The sequence below is a fragment of the Phocoena sinus genome, chromosome 4, assembly GCF_008692025.1.
Source record: "Phocoena sinus isolate mPhoSin1 chromosome 4, mPhoSin1.pri, whole genome shotgun sequence".
Taxonomy (NCBI): Eukaryota; Metazoa; Chordata; class Mammalia; order Artiodactyla; family Phocoenidae; genus Phocoena; species Phocoena sinus.
The window spans coordinates 84,142,815-84,160,764 of NC_045766.1; the positions used below are offsets into that span (position 1 = coordinate 84,142,815).

Below are 17,950 nucleotides of genomic sequence, written 5' to 3' on the forward strand. Positions count from 1 at the left end.
CGGGTTCTCAGTGTGCCCGCAGGGCAGGGACAGGTATGCTAACAGACGTCGAAAGCTATTTCCTGAACATGTTGATAATGGACTAAGATTCGGACCATGTGTTGCTCTGAAAATGTTTTCTTACCCCTTGGTCTGGTTGTTTGCCCTTTTTCATGTGAACTTCAGCCTGTGCATGCAGTTTACGTGCCTCTACTTAACCTCCCTTTGTTTCCATGTCCTCGAGTGCATGATGAGAATGCAAATAGTATCTATCTCATAGCATTATTATAAGGGTTAGAAGGAATGCTATATGGAAAGCCCCCAAAACAGACCAGACAGACAGCACTCAGCGAATCTGAGCATTAGCTATAGTTTAAGGGTTTAAAATTATTAAGTAAATATGAACTAAAATTGATGCGACATAAATGAAGGTTGTAGCAGGTGCTCCATCCCTCCCCCTGAGAATGACTGAGACAGAAGCCGTAGGTCTGTAGGAGGGTCTGTTCTTCACTTCAGGAAATGGCCAATGCCCTTCTCCTTGTCTGTTCTTGGATTCAGACCTGGGCAGACAGGGAAGCCTCTCCATCATCTTTTTGCCTTCTTTTATTTCCCCATTTTTCTTGTGTTTTCTAACATTGGAAGAGAACTAATACTCCTAAGTATCTACTTTTTGTCAAATACATCATATCATTCTTACAAAACACCCCATTTTACAGATAAGGAAACTGTGGTTCCGAGAAGTTAAAAAAAAAAAAAAAAAAAAAAACTTTCGGAATGTTTTCTTCTTGGTCTAGGGAAGGCTTAGGGTATTATTTACGTTATAGTATAGTATTAACCTATTAAGTTCGTTTTTTGTCTCAAGTACATTCTAATCAATGAGAGATTTTCAGATTACGGAGAGTGGATTTGTCTACTGTCCGACCTCAGAATGCATTGTGGAACCTGTGCGTGCCTCTATTGTGTACCCTTAGGCGTCCTCTCGCTGTCCACCTTCCAGCCCTGATACCTGAAGAGGCCAAAACATCAGGTCCTGAGAATGGGCAAACTGCTGTTCTGCCACATCAGACAGCCCCTTCCAAAATGACGCACTTACAACTAGAGAAATGCATCTTTTACCTGTTTTGAAAGACAGTCTGCCTGGTGGCTTCAGAGTGTTTTGAGATAAATCAAAATAGAAGTAAAGTTGCAAGGGTAAATGTGTTTCACTGCCGAGGAGGATTCTTTTAATCACTCAGCTCACTTACCTTCTTCCATTCTGAAGCAGTTCACAGTAGTTGGCAAAAAAACATAATCTTAAGAAATTCAGTAAGACCTGTTGGCTGATTGTACCTAGTGAGCCTTTCCTGTCCTGTGGTGCCTACATAGTTCGGGGTAATGCTTGTAGATAATTTCAGACATTTGCTTCTCTCAACTCTGGAGCACTTTTGCTGCTGAGTATAGAATTCCAGAGACACACGGGTATGGAACTTGAGCTATAAGGCTTTTAGTAATAGTCGCAGATCAAGTGCTTAACTAGATTGTGTGCAAGTCCGTAGAAATCCCAAGTCAGAGCTTTAAAATAATAACTCACTGAGTTATGATTTCTACATCTCATATGCTGTATTTCGTAAATCACATGTCGATGGCTAATCAGCAGAATCCAAAGACACAAATTAGATGATAACAATATTTACAGAGAAAATATACGTGTAGCTTGAAAAGTAAGGATCCTCAGGGTTGCAATCCCACCAAAAAAAAAAAAAATGTAGCAGTTGCAATCTGAACTCTCAACATTGTAGCCAAGAAAGGAATGAATATAACAATAGAGAGAGTTTTAAGACAGAACTTCTTGGTTAAAGGAGTCTGGACCTTCAAGAAACATGTTTGAGAAAGAGTCAGAAGAAATACTAGGTAAGACAAATTAATTATTCCTGTTCCTCGAGGAATATTCTAGCAGTTAAATTATTAAATGCTTATTTTGGCCAGGTGGAACAATTTGTAAGGGCATAAATTCTATCTTGTTCTCTGCTGAATTCTTAGCACCTAGCAGAGAAGTGCTTAGCCATAGTAGGTGCTCAGCGAATATTTATTGAATGAATAAATGAGTGAATGTGGTAGGGAGAACTGAGCAAAAGCGAGAGCATAGTGTGTCTGTGAGCATCGCTCCAGTTTGGAAAAATAGAGTTACTGATTTTTTACCTAATTGTTTTCATTCAGCAGACCTACAAAACAAAGTGTATCACAGATACCCTCTGGTTTTTATGCTGGGAAAAGAGAATCCCTTTCTGTTGGATGTAGGCTGCTACATGTTTTGATTCTAGTAGCAATATGGCAGGGTTAAGGTCGACTTTGTAAGATAATCTGGTGCCTGTTTTTGATAGATATCATGAAAATAGACACTTATTTTCAAGATGCTCAAACAGATGATTAGGGGAAAGCTCCAGCAAACCTTGAAACAACAAAAAGGAAAGGTTTTCCCACTCCCACTGCCCATTACTGTGCCATCCTGCAGAGGTTTCTGCAACCCCACAGGCTCCGCCTTGCTTCACCCTTTTCCCAGGTGAAAAAGCTTTGCCTAGGAAGTACAGCGTGTGACTGTCAGTCTAGCAAGGAGACAGTTCTTGAGAAATCCACTCCACACGCAGTGCTCCCAAGCCCCCCTCACGGGAAGGGCTTGATGTGATCTGCAGCAGGCAGAACGGGCCCAGGGAAACAAGAAGTTGGCGTAGAATCCTGGGGCCCTCATGCTGGAAGGGCCTTCCAGAGAGGACTTCCCACCTACCCTCCCTTCACTAGCTGGACAGTAGGAAGATGTGTCAAAAAACAAATTCCTGGATGAATACATGGAGGATTAAATGAATGAGAGATGAGTTCACGCCTCCAGAAGTCCCCGCCAGCCCACTTGAATAGAAAGCTAACTTTGAAGCCACTCTGTTCTCCATAGCACGGTTTTGTACATACTCAGCCTTGGAATATGGTTGCCATCTGCTGCCAGTGCACAGGACTAAGGAAGTATCCGGGAGGGTAGGAGGAGACCAGGCGGGAAGAAGAGAGACACTCAAAACGGGCTAATGATCTCCTTTGCGTTGGAGTCTAGGTTTCAGAACATCAGTCCCATACTTCAAGAACAAAACGCCAGTGTGTCTTAGACCACACCAGGCGCCGGCACATCAGATAAGACCTGCGCTGTGTGGAGCTCAGTCACCGAGCCTCGAGAAGTACTCAAAGTGAAATTAAAGGAGCAAACTGAGGAGACTGAAAGGAGAAAGGCGTAGCTTAAAACACAATCAGGAGGGCTCTGCAGATATGTGTCTTAGGGTTACAGTAGTTCAGAAATGAATCTGCTAATTAAAGGGCTAGAAAATGCTATAGATCCCAGGAATTTAAGGATCTTAGAAGAAATGAGACATTTCTCCATACGCTCTGAATACCTGGCGATCCTTTAGTAGAATCTCAGGGTGAAAGTGACCTGGCTGTTGTGCACTGTTGCAGATTTAAACAGTCGATTAAGAGTTACAGATGGCCAGGGCTTCCCTGGTGGCGCAGTGGTTGAGAGTCCGCCTGCCGATGCAGGGGACGCGGGTTCGTGCCCCGGTCTGGGAGGGTCCCGCGTGCCGCGGAGCGGCTGGGCCCGTGGGCCATGGCCGCTGGGCCTGCGCGTCCGGAGCCTGTCCTCCGCAACGGGAGAGGCCACAGCGGTGAGAGGCCCGCGTAACGCATTAAAAAAAAAAAAAAAAAAAAAAAAAAAAAAAAAAAAAAAAGAGTTACAGATGGCTGTACTAGAGGCATGGGTGGGTGGTCCTTTAAAAGCAGTAAAGGCTGTTAAGCAAAGCCAAGTAAGACCAGAGAGCATCTCTGCAAGGCAGTGACTAGCTGTCAGATCTTCCTAGTTTCCCTGATATTATCTGTATAAATTGTTGGTTATGGCACAGAATCATATTGCTAATTTATATACTGAAATGACATGCCAGCAAATAATTATTAATCTGGGGATATACACTAGTGAAAAAAAATTACAGTTAACTTTGCTTTTGAAAAAGGTTAGCTAGTTGAAGGCAAGTATTGTTATATATTCAGTAGTAGTTCTCTATCTCAAGTTTGAGAATTTGCAAGGTGAGGAAACAAATCCTTTTGGCAATGCAAGGAAATAATCTCATCAGAGATATATGTAATATAAATTTAAAAACATTGATAATCCCAAGCATGCAAAAATCACTTTAGGGAACACAAAGTGATTGCCCAGAAGTATGTCACACGCAGTGCCTTGGTGTGGTCGAAACAGTAAACATTTGTTGCTGCGTGAGCTCTGGCCTTGACTCCTGTCTGCCATCACGAACAAGTCACACAACTGTGACTCACCCATAATTAGAAGATTAGTAATGCCTTAAATCTATCTTGTATACTGTTTCTCTTCTTAGGAACCCTATAGGCTTTCAGATTCTATTTTATTTGTCCTATAGCATCCTTGTGAAGCACAAGCTTCTTTCTTTTACACGTGGGATAATTGGTCCACAAAGGAATAACTTAATTCTTTGTCTTTAAATATGAAATGATTGATAACCATTATATGACACAGCTTATTGTACTATTTTTCACATTATTTCAGGTTTCCCAAGCAAGGGACATATTTTATTTCTCATTATTATTTTTAATTGGTTTTCAGAAAAGTTGAGATAAAAACAGAATTTAACAAATATCCCATGGAGATATTTGGTGTTCTCTTTTCTTTCAAGAATAAATTAAGACCATCTCTGCCCCTCTCTCCTGACTCTCTCGGCAGATAGCCGGAGTCCCATGCCAATTTTCAAATGAGTACGCGTTCGTTCTAATAGCTGGATCACAGTCCCCCTGACTGAGGAAGCAGCCTTGTAAATTCATGCCTGGAATCTGCAGAAGTTACTTTTGATTATAAACTTTAACAGTTGACCTGAACCTTTTTAAATAGTACTAATATGTGACCTGGTTGTGAGTTCAGCAATAAATTTATATCCGGTATGTGAAAGGCCAAAGAGAAAACTAGTGTCTTTTTATCATCTCTGGTGACCCACGCTAAATATTGCATATTTACTTTGTAAATGAGGACACCCAGTGGCCAGCAAGTGAAAATATTCTAAACAATCCCTGACACTGTTTATGCAAATATAAATACCCATTATCAAAGCTGATTGATAGACAATCTCTGTAACATCTGTTACCGAGCAGTTTACCTTCACTAAGTTAGGCAAGAGTGCCTGGAGTTTGGCCTGATCACTTTTATATCACATCACAGATTGGCTGTCTCTTCTCACTTTGAGTGGCAAGATTCCACTGAATTTTCTGATGACAGGAGGACCCAATGAGCTGTCTCTTGGGGGAAGTGGAACCAAAGAGATAGAACAGTATGGCATGTGTCAGAAATCACAAATGAAGGAGCACAGATTGTGGGAAATGCAGTGAACACATAAAAAAACCAATTGCCTTAGACCTTGAATTCATACTGAGCACTGAACTTCCCTGATGAGAGGAGGTACGGTGATAAAGGACAGGGTGAAGAGCATTACCCAGAACTGCAGGGGCACAAAGATCCCTGGGATTACATCATGCAGACATAGCTCAGAGGAAAGGTGCACCCTCAGGGGCCACAGGGTGCCTACTTGTTGTTAGCATGTTTGTGATGTGTGGTGGAGAGCTGAGCAAGTAAGCCCTCAGACAAGACCCCCTCAGTGGAAAGAAGTGTGCTGGGCAGTGTGAGGGATCTGATCATTTGTGATGGTAGTTGTACTTATAACAAGGCAAGGTGCTAGCCTTCGGGAAGCTGGGAGTCTTCTTATAGAGATGAGGTGGGCACAAATGCAGAAAAATGGAAAGGCACAATAACCAATAATATACTGTTAAGGACTGTTAGAAAGTTCAGACCTATCCTACAACATTCAGGTACAAGAAACATTTCCTTATTTCTCTATAGAAAATTAAACCCAAGGCCTCTATCACTAAGTTAGCAAGAAATTTTGTCAAGTTTTAGGGCTCCCTTCCCCTCCCTAGACTTATACAAGACTCATAAAATCTAGGGATCAGTCAGATCCTTAGTCTTTAATGGTCTTCATCATCAACATTACTTGTCTACCTGACAAAGATGCCATTTTGGCTGGTACATCTGACTGCCTGGTACTACTGTGTTAGTTGGGTTTAGACACACACTTCACAATGGTCCTCTCTGTTGAGCAAGGGCTGAGCCCAAGAGCATCACTGTTCCTCTCAACTGGGTGTCTTTTTATGTCCAGCCTCCAAAAGTGTGCCAAGCAATCACCCCAGCCGGAGTCGTGTACAGGCAGAGACCTCAAACCTTGGCACCTTTCTCATTTGAGGAGAAGTTGATTCTTTTTCTCCTCTGTCAGGCCACCTCAGTCTAACTCCAAAGCACCCGTGTCCCCCTCCTCACCCAGAAAGGGCCCAGCTTAATTCCCCATAGAGGACCTAGATTCAAAAAAACAAACCCTTCTGTCTTGGGCCTTTGTTTTTAGGGCTTAACTTCTGATTTGGGCTCTAAAGTCACAGGTCCCTGGAGTAAGGGAGCCCAGAACGGTATGGAAGGTTTGGTCTTTCTCAATCGCCTTATTATTATGAAAGTCTTCTAATTCCATGGGGGAAAACCAGAAATTAATGTTTCCGTTTACTACCTCACCCATCAGTGGGAACTAGTTAAAGAGAAAACTCAGGATGGAGTTCAGTAATCAAAGAAGGCTCCACAGAGAAGGAAGAACTTTGAATAGGGTTCTCAAATGGTACATAAGATTTGGTAAAGTAGAGAAAGCACAAGAATCTCAGAACTCAGGACAAATTCAGCAGGAGAAGAGAACTAAGAATGAATGCAATACATCAAGAGATGGCAAAATGTCCAACTTCTTAGATTAATGCAGAGATTTTATTTGGGGAAAATTGAGAAAATAAGATCAAATCGGTGAAGTAAGTCAAGATAATTAGAATGTTACCTATAGCAATAGAAAACTCTTACAGCTTAATATCTTTTTTCCTGTAATATGTAAATAATATAATAAAATATTATATAAGAGAATACATCAAGAATATACTAAAAATAAAATAAAAATACAATACCTTACTCCTAATGAGAATAGTTACAAAGTATGCCTTCCACTTCATTTACTTACCAGTGCTTCCCAAGGTTTTAAGTTCTGACAATTATTTAGACTCTTCTTCATCTCGGCATGAGCCAAAAAGGAACTTACATCTTATTTTTTCTTAAGGAAATCCTGTGCCTGCTTCTATAATGGATCACCCTAGGTGGGCTGTTGAGATGTAGTTTCTGCTACTTTCTTAAACTGGCCCACATCAAATCACCTCTGTGCTTCTATCTTAACCAGTCATCCAGCAAAACAAATTTACCTTTTTCCTTGGCTTTTCCTTGTTACTTTGAGATAGAAGGCCTTCATTCCTCAGTAGGAATCTACAGTCTATCATGGCTCAAGTCCACACTTTCTATAGAGAAAGAGTTTAGGCCCCTCCTACCAACAAACAGCTATGCTTAAAAACCAGCTGTCACAATGGAAGCAACTTATTTTTTTTCCAGGGAGACACAAGCAAAGAGATCATTTGAGCATGAATCTGAAGATATGCTTCAAAAGCAGTTTCAGAACAGTAAGCTACAGAGGAGGTTCTGTGAATTGGGAAGCTCCATGATTAGTCAAAAAGCTTTTTTAAAATGACACTATAGGGTTCTGTTTTCTCTTGAACTTCTCTTGAAGTTCAGACAAAAGTTTTCCCAAGGTCAAAAAATTAATTTTTTTTTTTTTTTTTGCGGTACGCGGGCCTCTTACTGTTGTGGCCTCTCCCGTTGCGGAGCACAGGCTCCGGACACGCTGGTTCAGCAGCCATGGCTCATGGGCCCAGCCGCTCCGCGGTATGTGGGATCTTCCCAGACCAGGGCACGAACCCATGTCCCCTGCATCGGCAGGCGGACTCTCAACCACTGCGCCACCAGGGAAGCCCTAATTTCTTACCTAACTATACTTCATCACCAGTTGATGATATTTTCCAAAAGAATGCCATTCCTGGGAGTTATGCTGGATCTTTGAACTCACTGAAGTTAAAATTTTGTTTTTCCTTTAAAAAATAAGTATATGATGATGCAGAGATCAAAAAGGTGAACAGGTTAGTAAGTAAAAAGATGCTTTTTTTTTTGTTTGGTTGGGTTTTTTTTTTTTTTTTTTTGGCTGCATAGGGTCTTTGTTGCTGCGTGTGGACTTTCCTTAGTTGTGGCGAGTGGGGGCTACTCTTCTTTGCAGTGTGCAGGCTTCTCATTGCAGTGGCTTCTCTTGTTGCGGAGCACGGGCTCCAGGCACATGGGCTTCCGTAGTTGTGGCTCACGGGCTCTAGAGCACAGGCTCAGTAGTGGTGGCTCACAGGCTTAGTTGCTCTGCAGCACGTGGGATCTTCCCGGACCAGGGCTCGAACCTGTGTCCCCTGCATTGGCAGGGGGATTCTTAACTACTGTGCCACCAGGGAAGCCCAAAAAGATGCTTGTTTTTATATAAACACTGTTTAAGTGTATAGTTTCTTCTCAAGAAAAATAAAGGACCTAATTTATTAACTGTGCATTTGAATATATGGGCCCTTCTTTAAGGCCTATCCAAAGCAAGTTCAAACTGCATCCTTTGTGAATTTAAGTAGATCATTTTGTTCATTTTTTTATCCCACCCACAGATGCAGTATCTCTGTGTTTTTGTTCCCTAGATTTAGTGAACAAAGGAAAAGGTTACAATAGGGCAGCAGCTAAATTTGTAAGGAAAGAGCTTTAGGAAAAAAAAAAATCAAACTCCTAAAAGGTGTCTCAAAAGGTTTACAATATAAGAGGATTTAAAGGCATCAACCTCAGATTTCATTGATTTTTCTCCTTAGTCCCAGCAGGTCCTCCGTCTTCAAGAAGAAGCCATTTCATTTCAGCTTTGGAATGAGGGCATAGGTGTCTTTCAGAATGTCGTCTAGGATTATAGCTATCCAATGCCTTTGTTCACAGCCTTAAAACTTACGTTTCACAAGCTGTACTGTAAGAGAGTAAAGGTGTTTGAACTTTCAGTGTTTTAGTCCACTGGAATCAGATGCTCAAAGTATATAAATTCATAAAGTATGGGGCTTGATAATACCCCAAAATGAAGTGTTAACTTATGTTTAGAATTGGTTCCATAAAGTTGATGTACAATTATTTGTTGATTAATTGTTTGATAATATCCTCACCTCATAGCTAAAAGGATTTAAGTTGGCTTGAAAGAATATTCAATACATTAATAAATAGGAAAATATATGTATCTATAGCTATAAAAAAGAAATCAGAGTAGAAGTAAAATAAGGAATTGAATGAGGTCGAGGATAAATTTTACATAGAAAAGCATACCATAGGCCCTATATAGTTGCTAAGATGTGGCCTAATATTTTTTTTACTCTTTCAAGTAAAATTTTAATGTTTATTTGTCACAAAACTCATTTATTCATACAACTATAATGCTGACACTGGTCCCTTTATTGAGTTTACAATTATATAAGTATATGAAATACATATATGTAATACACATTTTGAAATAATTTTTTATAAAATATTTAAAAGTTGCTTTCCATTTACAGTTATTACAAAATACTGGCTATATTCCCTGTGTTGTACAATACATCCTTGAGCCTATCTTACACCCAATAGTTTGTACTTTCCACTCCCCCACACCCTACACTGCCCCTCCCCCGCACTGGTAACCAGTAGTTTGTTCTCTATATCTGTAAATCTGCTTCTTTTCTGTTACATTCACTAGCTTGTTGTATTTTTTAGATTCCACATATAAGTGATATCATACTATATTTATCTTTCTCTGTCTGACTTATTTCACTTAACATAATGCCCTCCAAGTCCATCCACGTTACTGCAAATGGCGAAATTTTCTTCTTTTTTATGTCTGAGTAGTACTGTATTGTATATATATAGATATAGGTAGATAGATAGATAGATATAGATAGATAGATACCACTACATATGCTTCTTAAGGACCTTTAAATACTTAAAATGTGCTCCAGAATGGATGAAAGTTCATTAAATGTATGAATTACATATATGAATGAAAATTCAAGTAATATAAAAGACATACCCAACCATAATATTGAGATCCTTAATAGAAAAGCGTTAGTAATTTTAATATCTCTGTCTACCTGAAATAATAAGCAGTGACTATAAAAGTACATACAGGGTGCTCCCAATTTTCATTGGTCGTGTATTCCTGAAAATACGTTTGAAAGTTAAATTTCTGAAAGTTGAAGAATTGATTTATGTTTTAGGAGAAGAATTCTTTTACTGATGATTAAAAAAAAAAACAGAAAATGATGAAATCGCTAATGGTTCCTGTAGCGCAGGCTTAAGACAACCTGGAAGGTAAGGGAGAACTCTCGTTGGGAGATGGCCCAAAGCATCCCCCTTATCACCAGGAATGGAGAAGTAAAGCAGCGCACCTCTCCTTGTTGTAAGCTGATGACCTTCCCGTAGTTCGCCTGCAGGGGCAATGAGAGCTGGGATATGCTAGGTGTATGGAGCCACAGTAGGAGAAAGAGGTCTTGGTCTGCCTACCACCTTTCACTTGCATAAGTGATTTCCCCTGAGCCACCCTCCAAAGACTGTGGAGATGCCAGTAAGATAGAATGAGGGGGTAGGGACATGCAGGACCATGTGCTGTAGATGGTAGAACCTGTGAGCAAGCAACCCCTAACCTCCTGTGGTGCAGAGGCTCAGCAGGTATCCCCTCGACACATAGGTGAAGTATATACATGACTGAGGTCTTGCCCCTGGCAGGGCAACAGATGTCGATTTGGGGAGGAAGAGGCCTGAGTTGCCACATGCATCCCAGCTTTCTCCAGCAAGAACTGGCTCTCTCCCAGTGGGACCAGCTTGGTAGGTAGCACCAAAATGTAAGAGTTTAACATCATCACTAATCACCTGATATAGGAAAGAGCAACTTCAGCATGCTATCAAAGCACAATCTGGGAGAGGGTGTGATAAAAGGCTGGCTTGTGGAGGCCTGGCCACCTGGCCCTATTTCATGTGCTGACCCACTTAGCGCACGTGAGCCTGGTGGCCCAGATTGAAAGCTCAAGGGCTATTCAGCCCTGACATTTGACTTCGTGACTTGACCAAAATTCATCTTGGTTTTAATTTGAGAGCTGGTGTTTCTTTCCAAGCCACAGAGACTTCCAATTCCCATCTCCCTCTACAACACCTCACCCTTGCACTAGTCTCATTTTATATATCCGGGCTGAGAAAGGACTGGATTTCACACCTAATTAAAAGAGATTGTATTGCCTGCTGTTTCCTTTCTTGTTCCTTTTCCCTTGTGCACAGGCAGCTTTTTTATTCTCATGCTAAGTCCTATCCCTGGACACCCGCCGTTTCAGGGACAGGCAGGGCCTGGGTTCCTACGGCACAGAGAGCCAGGCCCTGCGTCAGCTATTTCACCACAAGCAGAATACGCCTCCAGTACTCACTCCTGCCTCAGCCTCATCCATACTGTGCTCACTCACAGAACACGATCACTTAGAATACATGATCACTTTCAAGAGTAGAATTCCTTGTGTGTTCTAGTGAATGCCATCACAGGCTGACTCTACATTTTTACTCTAGTGGAGAGAAGGTAGGTTACTATTTTAAAACACACAGAGAACTATTTTTATCACTTTTTTCATTTTGCCCCATCAGTTCTTTGTTCACACCACTGTGGGGTTTTTTTGGGAGGGGAGGGTAACGTGGCATCCCCAGACACACAAAATCTTTGTAAAGTTGTATGGTTTTGTAGATGAGGGGTTTTTTTTGTTTTTGTTGTTTTTTTTTTTTTTTTTTGAATAGCCCAATTGCCTATTCAGTGCCAATCTAAGAAAGAATGGAGTTAACATTTTCACACCATTCCTTCCTATACAGTCTCTGAATAACCATCTAATCAAGGTTTGTTTTCAATGGGGAACAAATCTTCTACAGTAGAGTATTTCAGATTTATTCCGTTGGAATCTATACATTAATGCCCACTGGATGAAAAGGACCTGTTTCACAAAAGCCTGGACATTGCCTTGCCGTGGCAGAAACTTTTTCCCACTGTGTTAGTGTTAAAAATGAAAGAAAGCCTGGGAAAGGACTTGCTTCAGCATTGTGTGCTGGAGGGACGAGGCATGCTTGAATGGACCGGCAGGGTCCCCCATCACATCTGTACACATATCAGCAAAACGATTCAGCCTTTCACGGCTGCTCACTGCAGTACAGGACCAGTGCTCTCGGAGAAACATTTAAAAATTGTGTCTACAAAAATCCAGCTAGGCTAGTCAGGTCAAGTTGTATATGTGTGCAGGTTTGAGTTTGTCTCTGTGATTTCTAATGAAGTTGGTAACAACATTACTGCAATAACCGGAACTCAGAATATTTAGCACTTTTTGTTGTGATTATCTCCATAGGGTTACCTGATTATTTAGATAGAATTGACCAGTTCAATCCAACAAGCAGTTTGAATTTTCTTCTTGAGACTCTGTGTGTGTGTGTGTGTGTGTGTGTGTGTGTGTGTGTGTGTGTATGAATATGTGTAATGTAATGATAGCTCTTGTTGTTGACCATTTCCAACTCTAAAGCAACCTCCATCATCACTTTCAGCGTCTTTATCTTTTCTTCTACGTCCTGAGAATTAGGATGGCCCTCAGTCTTTGGGCAATCCAAGTTTCATTCATCAGCAATCCAGTATCATGTGATAAAAAGAGTATCAAGGGGCATGGGTTCTAATCCCACCCCTGCCACTTACTAGCTGTGTAAAACATTGGGCAAGTCATTTAGATACTTTGAAAGCCTCGACTTCCTCTTACATCAAATAGTAATAATAGGACCTGTCCTGAAAACATATAGGATTGTTATAAGGAGTAAATGAGATGATACATGTGAAAGAGCTTGTACACTGTAAAACGCTACATGGTTATTAATTATTATGATAATTGTGATGAGCTTCTTCCCAGAATTATCAGAAAGAAGACAACTCTTTGTGATATATGATAACTCTAGTGATATAACTGCAAGTGGTGCTATGAGCAATTGTGTGTTTCAAGAGTGTTTTCACCTGTGTGGAAAAATTTTTTTAATAAGCCCATCCTACTCAGAGATGGTGATTTTATCAGAGACTCAACCAGTTTTAGTACTTACCATTTTACTTAAATGATGGAGATCTTGGTGAGAGTAAAACTGTATATAGAAAACTCTACATTTTAGTGCCAGGCCTCACTTTTATCTCTTGCACTGTTCCATTTATAAACTTCAAAAAAGTGTTCATAAAAAAAAAAAAAGTGTTCTTTACTAGATGACTGAGGCTATGTTGAAGTCCCAAGGCCTAGAAACATGAACATCATACTAATTTATGGATAGGTATAGAAGTAGCTGGAGAGCATACTGGAAAAACCTTTTCACACAGCTTTACAGCAGACAGTGGACACCTAAGGGCCAGACTTCATTCAGGGGCAAAGAATGCAATACAGTGAAGCAGATAAGAGTGTGAACTGCCTGGGTTCAAATGCCAGCTCAACCACCAATTGCCTACATGGCCTTGAGTGGATTTCCTAATTTCTGTGGCCTCAGTTTCCTCATCTGAGGTATGGAGATAATAATACTACCGACATCATAGGGTTGTTGTGAGGATTCAATGAAATAATATACATAAAGTAGTTAGAACTTGACACATAGTAAGCTCTTGAAAAAGTGTTTGCTCTTGTTATTATCGCAGTACACATACATCAGGGACTCAGCAAGATGTTGGAATTTGGTCTGTTGACTGATTTCCTGAATTTTCCTTCCTAGGTTATTGGGCCCTTCCTCTGGTGCCATGTTTTGTATTAACACAGCTATAGAGGATTCATCATGATTCCTTACCCTGACAAAGACAATTTGTTTTATATAAAAGAAAAAAAAAATAGAAACATAGCCTAATGAAATATTTTAGGCACCTAACAGACCTAATGGAAGTCGGAATGAGAAGGAATTCTCTTATGTAAAGATTTGCACAAATCATATCACTGAAAGAGAACATAGAGCCCATAGGCATTTACTAAGTTAAGTGGATATATGTGAGGCTGAGAGCAAAGAGGTTGAGAGCAAAGGAAATGAATTAGTATATAAGAATGAGGTCATATCCACTGAACTCAGACAGCATGAGGAGGTAGGGCGTAGCAAGGTAGAAAATCTAGTTGAGCTCAGACTTCCCTGAGCTGGCCCTCTCTCCTAGGACAGAAGAGAAAGAAAGTGAGGAGGTGGACATTCCTCTGTGTGTAGGCCATTACCTCTGGGTTACTTCTAACAAGATATAAGGATCTGGGTCACAGCCAACAATCCATACTTGGGTCACCTGGTTTTGAAAGCCTACTTACTTGGCCTCCCTCAAGCTGATCGTTCAGTTGTGAAGGCAAGAATGGGGAATCTGAAGAATGGTTTGGAGAGAGGGATTCTTTAGAGAGGTAAAGTAGAAAAATAGGAAAGCCCTAAAACTCAGTGTTATAGACACCTGTTATCCTTCTCAATCTGGGGTCTAGATGTTACCAATATTATCCCTTGCCTGCACAGCCTGGGATATATGGGTGGCAATAGGTCAGGCTATCCACATCCTCCACGTAGCTGACTGCTGCCTTCCTACTGGGAGCTGTTTGATACCTCCCTCTATCAAGCACAGAGAGCACCCAATTTCCGGGTGATCGTACATCCCACTCAGGGTTTACTCCTGCTGTCCTGACCTAATTATCAACAGTGCTCCCTTTCACTCTTAAAAGTGCCCAGTTTGAATGGCAACTGTGGTCACCTAGTGTACTCCAGTCTCCCAGGTCAACACTGCCATCTTTGACCTGTTTAACATTTCTTCTTCAGTAAGCCTCAGAAAATTCAGACAACCACCACATCACAGACAGCCACCCTAGAAAGTACTCAAACAGGTTGTGAGAGATGATGAGAAAAATGCATAGATACAGAAAGCAGTGGGCAAGTGCCCCTTTAGCCAGCAGATTGCATTCTAGAGCCTGTCCCTCAACTGGAAAACATGGTGGCAGCTGTTGAGTGGATATCTTAGACTGGGTTGAATTTTCCAAGAATTTTTGCATACCTCGTATGGCTTTGGGGAATGTGCCATATACATTAATAGGAAAGGAATTTAACTGTAAGTATTTTTGCTGTCTATGAATAAAGTAAGAAATTTTGATAAGTTAAGGAAAATGTAAGCTTTCTTAAAGGGCCTGCTTAAGCCTAAAGTGGAGGCAGAGTTTCATGAGAACAAGTCTTGCATTTGCCTTTCAGTCCCTCTTTGCTGAAGTTGTAGTATAGCAGGCAATGACCCATCTGAGTTTTAGGCTGCCCTGCTTCAACTGACAACCCTGGCTGAAGGTCCACGGGGTTAAAATGGATTCAATACACCAAAATAGCTGGAGCACTGCTGGAACAAAATTCAAGGCCTTGTTCCCATAGGACATCACACCCACAAGTTGACCCTTGTGCAAAGCCACAGAGCCTGCTTGTGTCTGCAAGGCGGCGGTGGGGGGAATGATTCTAGGGCCCATGAGCATTGCCCACCTGAGGCCTAGATTTTAGGGATGCAGTCAGCTAGCTCTGACCCATGCCCTGTCTTGTGTCTCTCTTGCCGTGCAGGTGACATCAGTTGCAAGGGGATGACCGAGCGCATTCACAGCATCAACCTTCACAACTTCAGCAATTCCGTGCTCGAGACCCTCAACGAGCAGCGCAACCGTGGCCACTTCTGTGACGTGACGGTGCGCATCCACGGGAGCATGCTGCGCGCACACCGCTGCGTGCTGGCAGCCGGCAGCCCCTTCTTCCAGGACAAGCTGCTGCTGGGCTACAGCGACATTGAGATCCCGTCCGTGGTGTCGGTGCAGTCGGTGCAAAAGCTCATTGACTTCATGTACAGTGGCGTGCTGCGCGTCTCGCAGTCGGAAGCCCTGCAGATCCTGACGGCCGCCAGCATCCTGCAGATCAAAACGGTCATCGATGAGTGCACGCGCATCGTGTCGCAGAACGTGGGCGATGTGTTCCCGGGGATCCAGGACTCGGGCCAGGACACGCCACGGGGCACTCCCGAGTCGGGCACCTCGGGCCAGAGCAGCGACACCGAATCGGGCTACCTGCAGAGCCACCCGCAGCACAGCGTGGACAGGATCTACTCGGCGCTCTATGCATGCTCCATGCAGAACGGCAGCGGCGAGCGCTCCTTCTACAGCGGTGCGGTGGTCAGCCACCACGAGACGGCGCTCGGCCTGCCCCGCGACCACCATATGGAAGACCCCAGCTGGATCACGCGCATCCACGAGCGCTCACAGCAGATGGAGCGATACCTGTCCACCACCCCCGAGACCACGCACTGCCGCAAACAGCCCCGGCCGGTGCGCATCCAGACCCTGGTGGGCAACATCCACATCAAGCAGGAGATGGAGGACGACTACGACTACTACGGGCAGCAAAGGGTGCAGATCCTGGAGCGCAACGAGTCCGAGGAGTGTACGGAAGACACCGACCAGGCCGAGGGCACCGAGAGTGAACCCAAGGGCGAAAGCTTCGACTCGGGCGTCAGCTCCTCCATAGGCACCGAACCCGACTCTGTGGAGCAGCAGTTCGGGCCTGGGGCGGCGCGGGACGGCCAGGCCGAATCCGCCCAACCTGAGCAGGCTGCGGAAGCCCCGGCTGAGGGCGCCCCGCAGCCGCACCAGCTAGAGACCGGTGCCTCGTCCCCGGAAAGAAGCAACGAGGTGGAGCTGGACAGCACGGTGATCGCCGTAAGCAACAGCTCCGACAAGAGCGCCCTGCAGCAGCCTGCGGTCAACACGTCCATCGGGCAGCCACTGCCAAGTACCCAGCTCTACTTACGCCAGACGGAAACCCTCACCAGCAACTTGAGGATGCCTCTGACCTTAACCAGCAACACACAGGTCATTGGCACAGCCGGCAACACCTACCTGCCGGCCCTCTTCACCACCCAGCCCGCGGGCAGCGGCCCCAAGCCTTTCCTCTTCAGCCTGCCACAGCCCTTGGCAGGCCAGCAGACCCAGTTTGTGACAGTGTCCCAGCCCGGCCTGTCAACCTTTACTGCACAGCTGCCAGCGCCACAGCCCCTGGCCCCATCCGCCGGCCACAGCACAGCCAGTGGGCAGGGCGAAAAAAAGCCTTATGAGTGCACTCTCTGCAACAAGACTTTCACCGCCAAACAGAACTACGTCAAGCACATGTTCGTACACACAGGTGAGCGCAGCCCACCCCCCCCCCCCCCCGGAGAGCTGGCAGCGGGGGGAGGGGCTGAGGGGGCTGGGGAAGGGGGGGCAGGGCAGCAGGTGCAAGGGAAGGTATGGAGTCATCTTTCAGATTTTAAGGAAGACCCCATTGTAAATGATCTTCTAGAAGCCCCGACTATGCCCCCATCACAGGAACCAAGCGCCCTGTCACAGAAAGACAAAGTCACAGAAACCCTTTGTGGAAAAGGGCCAAACGAGAAAACCTAATACAGAATTCGCAGGCACAGCATTCCTTAACTTCACTGAACTTTGAAATATGTTTTTGATCCTGGATGGTTAGAACTGGAAAAGTCCTTGGAGATCATATACTCCAGTCACCTTGTGTTACAGACAGAGTCATGCAGGCAGAGCAGGGATGAGGGTTTTAGTCTGTAGTAAGTTTTATATGAACCATCAGCTGGAGGAGGCCACAACAAGGCTGATGCAAGCGGAGGCTGCACTTATGGTCCCTGAAATGAGGAGGACTGATAGACCTGCTCTGTCTTCTAGTGCTTGTTCTCTATTTTCCACATCTAGATACCACAGTCAGTTCTGTGTACTCCCTTTCGAAAGGACAGTAGACTCACTGAGGCACACTCAGAGGAGTATGAGTAAGATGGAAAGGGACGTGAAGCCATGGCATGTGAGTCATTGCTGAGGTGCCAGAGGTGTTCAACAGTGCCTAGGTTTGAAT

The 17,950-nt window shown here is 43.5% G+C and overlaps 1 protein-coding gene across 24 annotated transcripts in view; it reads left to right on the forward strand.

Annotated features, from left to right (window-relative positions):
* ZBTB20 (zinc finger and BTB domain containing 20) overlaps positions 1-17,950 on the forward strand; it is an 806,470-nt gene that overhangs the window by 773,744 nt on the left and 14,776 nt on the right. For all 24 annotated transcript variants that reach the window (XM_032629540.1, XM_032629557.1, XM_032629541.1 and 21 more), the window contains one exon: positions 15,623-17,227. In XM_032629540.1, coding sequence (XP_032485431.1) covers positions 15,623-17,227 — 1,605 coding nt within the window. The remainder of the gene's footprint in view (positions 1-15,622; positions 17,228-17,950) is intronic.